Source organism: Bufo gargarizans, chromosome 4, assembly GCF_014858855.1.
Source record: "Bufo gargarizans isolate SCDJY-AF-19 chromosome 4, ASM1485885v1, whole genome shotgun sequence".
Taxonomy (NCBI): Eukaryota; Metazoa; Chordata; class Amphibia; order Anura; family Bufonidae; genus Bufo; species Bufo gargarizans.
The window spans coordinates 446425614-446433962 of NC_058083.1; the positions used below are offsets into that span (position 1 = coordinate 446425614).

Consider the following 8349-nt stretch of genomic DNA (forward strand, 5'->3'; position numbering starts at 1 on the left):
CTCTTCCTGCTCACTTCTGCTATGTCTATGGAAAATCAGCAGCAAACAGGAAGAGAGAAGGGAGACGGCACGTGGGCACTGCGCGCGCTGTCTTCTCTTACAGCTGTATGTGCCGGACGTCAGACCCCCGCCGATCTGATATTGATGACCTTTCATCAATATTAAAAGCCCGGACAACTCCTTTAATGACACATCTATTTAGTTATGTAGTGATAGAGCCTATGACCCCATATTCAAGGGTTAAAGTCATGGAAAAAGAATCTGTCCATATATTGTTCTAAATAATAATTTCAAGAAACAATATGACTAAATCTGTGCATCCATGTCCAGCTTTTAAGCTTGGGGTTACATGGGGATCTTGGTCATGATGCCCGTTGCATTACCAAGGTTTGCTGTGAAGTGTTGCAGTGCTACAGACATCTTTGGTCATGCGACGGGTGTCATGACCAAGATTGCAGTGTAACTCCAGGAACAGTGTGGCAAAATGGATACACAGTGTTATACCTATTGCAAAAGGAAATGGGGCCAATTAGGATCGAGAAAGCTGCCAATATACATGCTAAACGTTCATAGTTACTTTCCCTGGCTCTTTCAATCAAAGTTGCAAAGAGAGCAGAGCCTCTAGGAGTAATGGCAACGCCCTCATTGCTCCTAAAGGCTTATTTTCAAATATTTGAACATCATTATTCTCAGCAATGCAGACACGTGTGAACATAAGACCAACACAGATGCCATATTAGGCGATTTCTGGCGCAGATTGCAGTGCAAAGGTTATTTGCGCCGCAATCTGCGACTGTTCCCCACTCACACTAAGAAGAAAACAGGCATAGGAAAGCTGGCTTATATTTAGACCGGCGGTGGATATGCCGAAGTTATGTAGAGGTCGGCGTATCCACCGCTAGCTAAAGGGCTTATTAAGACCGGCATCTAATATATCCTTTGTGTTTTTGATAGTATAGGAATACACATTTGCAGCATCACACATCACCTTTGTGTTTTAGGTGCACATAACTTACATCCGTGGTATGTGATGAAGGATAAGCGTTAGAGGAATAATTTATGCAAAATCATATATATGTATGCAATCATTTTTCTATTACTTGACTGCTTTTAGTTGACTCCCTACGATCCAAGATATTGTAGTTCTCAGAGGACAGAGCTGAATTCTATAATGAGAACAATACAACCCTCCCTGTCTCTACAAGAATGTGACATAACCATGCTTTCAGGTTTAGACGCAAGAAAAAAATCGACAGAGTACATATTATGCACTAGAGCCATATTCAGATTTTTCATATTCGGTCTAAGGCCAGTCACACTTCCAGCTAGTACCTCCATAGCCGTGCGAAAAAGACGGATCCATAAAGCAGCAGCAACAATGCCCCAATATCTATAGAAGCCACAGTAACCTGGCCTCTTTCACACGGGCGTTGCGGGAAAAGGTGCGGGTGTGTTGCGGGAACATGCGCAATTTTTCTGCACGAGTGCAAAACATTGTAATGTGTTTTGCACGCGTGTGAGAAAAATCTGCATGTGATGACCAGAGTGACGTCACCACAGGTCCTTTTCCTGCACACAGCAAAAAAGAAGACAGAAGAGAAGTCGGGCTGCTCGAGCAAGTGGATTAAGGTGAGTAAATTTTTTTTTATTTTTTAACACCTCCAGCGCTATTGTAATATGCATTCTGTATTCAGAATGCTATTATTATCCCTTATAACCATGTTATAAGGAAAAATAATAATGATTGGGTCCCCATCCCGATCGTCACCTAGCAACCGTGCGTGAAAATCGCACCGAATCCGCACTTGCTTGCGGATGCTTGCGATTTTCACGCAACCCCATTCATTTCTATGGGGCCTGCGTTACTTGAAAAATGCACAAAGAGGAGCATGCTGCAATTTTCATGCAACGCATAAGTGATGCGTGAAAATCACCGCTCGTGTGCACAGCCCCATAGAAAGAATGGGTCAGGATTCAGTGCGGGTGCAATGCTTTTAACTCGTGCATTGCACCCGCGCGGAATACTCGCCCATGTGAAAGGGGCCTAACACATTTGAGGCCATTAATTGACGTGAAAATGGAGAAGTGAGCTCGGCACCGGAAATGGAACTTCGGTTACCCCCTGCACCCTACTTGGGCAAGAATTCCCTTGTATGAAATAGCGCAACAGACGGAGCTATTACATACAGCAGAAATAAAGGTATACTAACATATCCTAGTCAAAAGGACCCCTTGTGGCCTCCGTCAGGAAAATGGAAGCCTATGGATAAGTTTTAACATATGTGCTGTGAACTTTCCTGCTGCATAAGGCAAACAGCAGTGTAAATGTAGCCTTACTTGACTTTGCTCCTATTAACCAGGCCTGACCCTACATTTTCTGGCTACCAAAATAATCTGTTTTACATTTTTTGTACAAAAAGTGCAAAAAATGTTTTAAATCTATTTTTTATTTTAACTTTTGCAAATTCTCACTAAATAACGTGTTAGAATGGGTTCTATGTTTTTTTCCATTTTTTCTTCTGTTTCGTCAATACACAATGGGGGGAATATCCTCAATCTTCATCAGACCTCAGATCACAACCCCAATCTTCATCAGACCCTCAATCTTCGTCAAACCTCAGATCAGACCCACAATCTTTATCAAATCTCAGGTCAGACAAAAAAATAAATAAATAAACTTTTCTCTCCTGCTCTGAATGCCACCACTTAGGAGATCCAGCACTCTTTTTCAGCAGCACTGCACTGTGATCTGACGTCACCAGTGTCAAGTCATAGTGCGCTCTTATGCACATTATGTCCTGATGCTGTACGCTGTCAGGACACGGCACAGTGCGATGCCCAGAGAAGACCAGGGACCAGCACCTGCTACATTCTTCCGTCCTACTATACCAGTGATGGGCAAACTGCGGCTCTCCAGCTGTTGTAAAACTACAACTCCCAGTATGCCTACAGCGATCAGCCTACAGCAGGGCATGATGGGATTTGTAGTTTTACAACAGCTGGAGAGCCAGAGTTTGCCCATCACTGTACTATACGATTATGAAAGCGCTCCTTTGCATTCACTTTATAATACGCACTTCCATTTTGCTCCCATTTTTCGGGGGAAAAAGTGCATCTTAGGCCTCATGCACACGGCCGTTGTTTTGGTCCGCATCCGAGCCGCAGTTTTTTGCGGTTCGGATGCGGACCCATTCACTTCATCAGCGCCGCAAAAGATGTGGATATCACTCTGTGTGCTGTCCGCATCCGTTGCTCCGTTCGGTGGCCCCACAGAATAGGCAGACAAGAATAGGCAGTTACATCAATGGCTGTCCGTGCCGTTCCACAAATTGCGGAGCGCAAACGGACGCCATCCGTGTTTTGCGGATCCCCAATTTGCGGACCGCAAAACACACAACGGTCGTGTGCATGTAGCCTTATAGTGTGGTAAATAAGGTAAATATGTCAGGCATGGGGGAGGTTACACCCCATCTGTTGTCATGTCCACTTTTCAGAAAAGTGAGTGCGGTGTAAAACCTTAAAACTTGCATTGCAAAAAAAAAAAGTTAACTTTTTGAAAGCACACATGAGGTTAATTCATTAATTCCCCCAAATAGGTATAATCTTTGGTGATCAGCTATTGTGATGGATGGGTTGGTGGGGGTGTTTCTTTACACACACATTATATATATATCCGATGCTGAGTTGAGTCTGCCATATCGGCGGGAACCTGTAGATCACATGATGCCTCAGTCACATATAGACAGTGGCACTTTTTTAGGCTGTTCCAATTACAGATTTTTTTTAATACGGAAATCAAACACCAATCTGAAAAAATGTATTTAACCACTTCATTACCAGGGTGACAGGCCAAGAAAAAACTGAAAATTATAATATATATATATATATATATATATATATATATTTGAAAACCTTTTGTAGCAGGAAAAAAAATAAGTAAAAAATATATATTTAAAAAAAAACATTACCTTATGTTTGTACTGTGAAAATGGATGCTACTTGTGTAATTTATTACTGGCTGAGCTCAGCACAAGACCTCAGAGGACTGGAGCGCATTTAGGATTTCTGCCCAAACCCCTGAAGAAGCCAGTGATCTGGTGAAACATGCTGGGGGGCAGTTGATTGTTTTAAACAATTGTTGTCCACTCCAATGTTGCTTATTAGCTTAGAAGTCCTTGTGTAGGACATTTCATTCAATATAGCAAGGTTTTTAAGCTAGGTCCAGGGCTTAGCAGCATGTGTGCAGTGTGTGAATGCGTCCTGACAGCTACTGACGTAGTGTCAGACAAGTGTGCAGTGCTGGGAACGTCTGTGTGTAGGAGCACAGTCACCTATTCAATTTAATCCGTTTTTGCAGGCAACTACAGGTAGTTCTCTTACATCAGGCTATCTACACATTGCCCCCCTATGTTCAAGCTCTGCGGATATAGTTGTGGTGAATAGGAGATAGTTGCTGCCAAGGTGAGGGAGATGTGCACTATGTCGTCAACTCTTTGGGGTGGCAACAAAGTGTTGTAATTGCTTGTTATGGCTCACAGCCGTTTTATCACTATGTCAAATTAAAAGTGAAGTTTTAATACACACTTTATACCTGGGTCAAGATAGGCCATTCTTGGCATTAATATATATATGTGTATACAAATACCTTTACCCAGGTTAGGTCCCCTCCCCCTTTTTTGAAAACGATTTAGGATTGTGGAGGCCTATTTTCTTATTGCTGGTTCTATGGCACCGTATATTACAACATATTGTACAGTGCCAAAATGTTAGAACCTCCTACAAAGTGGCTATTTTTTTATGTTGACCCACTAAGGTACGGTATTCATCTTAGGGAAATTTTAACATTTTGGCTTTGTGTAATTTTTATATATTTTACGCCCCCTACCCCTAAAAACCTTATACTAAATGTAGCTGTATGTATTAATGGTAAAAATTAATAAAAACTCTTTTATCATAAACATTTTTATGAAACAAAAAGGAAAAAAGTGTACATTTGTATATTTTACACAGACAAAGTTGGCTATATACACTATTGCTAAAACTAATAACTATCTTTTTTATTAGCTATAACTTTATTTTACTTCATTTTTATTTATTTTCTAAATGTATTTTTTGCAAAAAAATTTGAATGGAAAAAACTGAATTAACTCCTTCCTGCCACAGTCAGGGTAGGAAGGGGTTCATTCACAGGCAGCAGGATCACAGTTCACTTTACAGCCAGCCGGGGTCACTCTCACATAGCTGAAAGCGTCCCGGCTGACCTTATATACTTTTCTTCACAGAGGACTGTTGTTTCAGCATGACCACTTGGGCTGGTCTCTTGACTATGACTGCAGCTGTCTAGTGACAATGCGGTCAAGGTGATTTTCAGCGCTACTGGGCGGTGGCAGACCGTAATGTAACGTATATAGTTGTGCGGCAGTAGACAACTGGTTGTGTTTTATTTCAAAATTGCTGTTCATAGCTCTAAGTTATAAAATTCTTAAGCTATATTAAAGAAACCAATTTTTCAGTCAAAAAAATTGTTTTGCTATTTTTCTTAAGCTATTCTCTTCTTTGGAAAGGCTAAAGGGCAGTGACCCAGTTTATAATTTACAACTGTTTCTTTTCATGGCCTATATTTCGGTACACCTACTAAATCTCAAATCTGTTTTATTCATCTGCAGAAGAACTGGCCAAGTTCATGGATGATGTCTCGTTATTGAAGTACAGTGAAAAGCCAAATTATCCAGCCCTGAAGAGAATCTTGCTGAAGGCTCTTGATTCTATGGGGACAAGTCTTAGTTCTCCACTGATTATTTCAGATGCAGGAACCTTTCGGAAAGTGTCCACAGGAAATACAAAAAAGGTATAGTAATATCCTCATGTTTGCTGTATTACTGCATGATGAAAGGGGCAACTTTAATACAAGCTGCTTTACAGCCCTCACTGCTCTGAGTGACAGCTGTAGTGGTCTCCTGGTTGGATGCTATAGCTGTCGCTCTAAATGCGGGGAGGGTTTGTGAGAGTACGTAACAGTGCAGCTCCATCTCTAGTCACTTTCAGAATCTAGGAGAATAAAAATTCATATTCACACTACTCCTGCTCAAGAGCAGGTATGTTTATCCTGCCCCCCAGTCCTACCTAAAGCTACATTCACACTTGCGCTAACAGGGTCCGGCAGGCTGTTCCGCCAGAGGAACAGCCTGCCAGATCCGTACTAACACTAGACCATATGTTCCGCCGGAAGTCCGCTCCGGCCCCATTCACTATAATGAGGCATGCAGAGAGGCATACTGCAGTCTTTGTCCGGCTGCCTCTCGGCATGTTTGCCATGCTGTGGCTGGACCGCCGGCCCGTCCCCATTATAGTGAATGGGGCTGGAGTGGACATCCGGCGGCACACATGAGCTAGCGTTAGTACGGATCTGGCAGGCTGTTCCCCTGCCGGACCCCGTTAGCGCAAGTATGAAAATAGCCTAACGCTGTCAGCAGTTGAGGGTGGTCAAAACTGTTGACCGACCTTACATCTTATTGCTTACTCCAGTGAATGAATAGATATCAAGGGGGATTTGTCAAAACTGGTGTAAAGAAAAACTGAATTTTCCTTTGGAAAATGAAAGATGGAATCTGATGCTGTAGGCGACTAAGCCAGTTTTCCTTTACACCAGGTTTCATAAATCTCCCCCATAGTGTATTAATCTGGGTCCCTCTATGGTTTCATGCGCATGACTGTATGGAGTTGTACAAAGCCTATAGACGTTTATGGGCCTTTCTGTACCACTCTTTGTGTAATATGGCATTTGTCAATTACTGTATATACTGAAAGTATACTTCATGGCACTGCCTTTTGTATTGATGAGTTTACCACATTTTTTTTTTTCCCTCCATCTCTGCAAGAAATGGTATATCACTAGTATATATCATCACTTGCAATTGGTGGAAGTCTAACCCTTGGGGATCCCACTGATTATCAGAACAGAGCAGTTGAGCAGACCCTTTGGCATTTTATCTGCAAATCGCCACTTGCAACCAGGTACTGTACAGAGCACCACAGCACAGCTCCGTTCCAGTGAACATACACACATCATTGAAACAGAACTGTGTTTTAGCAAAAATTCAAGCACAGTGGCCCTTTCATTCCAGAACTTTAATTCCGTCATTAACCATCCTAGAAGATTATGGAGGAGAGAGAAGTGCTTTAGGGAGAGCCACCACACGGCCAGTCTGATGGATTTATCACAGAATGGCATTCTTCAGAAGCTATGTACTATGAAACACAGAAGCTGGAGGAACCAAACAGTTTAACATTTTTAATACTCTAACTTTAACTGTATCTAAATCAATTTAAAAGGTATCCATAGTTGTAAATTCAACTGGAGCACTCATATTAAGGCCTCATCTTTCTTGATTCCTGTAATCATGTACAGATCTGATTAGAGCAGTGTATGCTTCATTTGGGGTCTGTGTTCTCTAACTGCAGATGCTTTCTTCAGAGTGGGGAAGGGGGGGGGGGGGGGGGTCAGCGGTCTTACCTGCTTGTTCTACCACTGTGTAAGGCCCCATGCACCTAACGGTGTCTGTTTTTATGGTCCGTAAATCGCGGATCCGCAAAACACAGATGCAGTCTGTGTTGCATCTTCATTTTCTATGGGTCTGCGTTTTGCTGACAAGTATAGGACATGTTCCATCTTTTTTTAGAACGGACATACAGATGTGGAAAGAGCACGGATCATCCATGTGCTTTCTGCATCCGTGTGTCGGTTCCACAAAACACTGGGTCCACAAATAAAATGCAGATGGCACACAGACCACATCTGTATTTTGCAGATCCATTATACGGATACAGTCGTGTGCATGGGGTCTAAAGTGTAGAGTAATCATGAACAGGATTTCTTGGCTCACAGGCTACAAGGGGTGGAGTATGAATAGTATACCAGGAGTACAGTTGTGAGACAAGATACATAGAGCTCTATAGGCCACTATTACTAGCACTGTCTACCAGTTAAAATGGTGGACATGATAGAAATAAAAAAGAGGTGGTTAGATCAAAAAGTATCCGGGCCCATCCATCAGCGGCAAAGTGACCGCAATATGGATGGGTACCTAACTCTAAACCTATTTCTATGCCATTCACGGGCATCTACTTTCAAGGAGAGCCTAACCGATCAAAAACTGACTGCTACCATTATTACCTCCTAAGGTATATTCACACGACCGTGCAGAACGCACAGGGCCGGCGCTATGTAGAAAATGCCTATTCTTGTCCACAATCGGACATGTTCTATATTTTTGGCAGGGCTTAAAAATGGAACTACGGGTGTGGATAGCACACGTTGTGCGGTCTGCATCTGTTGCGGCCCCATTGGAA

General features: G+C 42.4%; 1 protein-coding gene across 5 annotated transcripts in view; it reads left to right on the forward strand.

Annotated features, from left to right (window-relative positions):
• VRK2 (VRK serine/threonine kinase 2) overlaps positions 1–6154 on the forward strand; it is an 81918-nt gene extending 75764 nt beyond the window's left edge. For 2 of the 5 annotated variants that reach the window (XM_044291819.1, XM_044291820.1), the window contains exon 11: positions 5667–6153. In XM_044291819.1, coding sequence (XP_044147754.1) covers positions 5667–5854 — 188 coding nt within the window. In that variant the 3' untranslated portion in view covers positions 5855–6153. Of the gene's footprint in view, positions 1–5666 lie in introns of all 5 variants that reach the window. The other 3 variants (XM_044291821.1, XM_044291817.1, XM_044291818.1) reach the window with 3 other exon arrangements.
• Positions 6155–8349: the final 2195 nt, after the last annotated feature.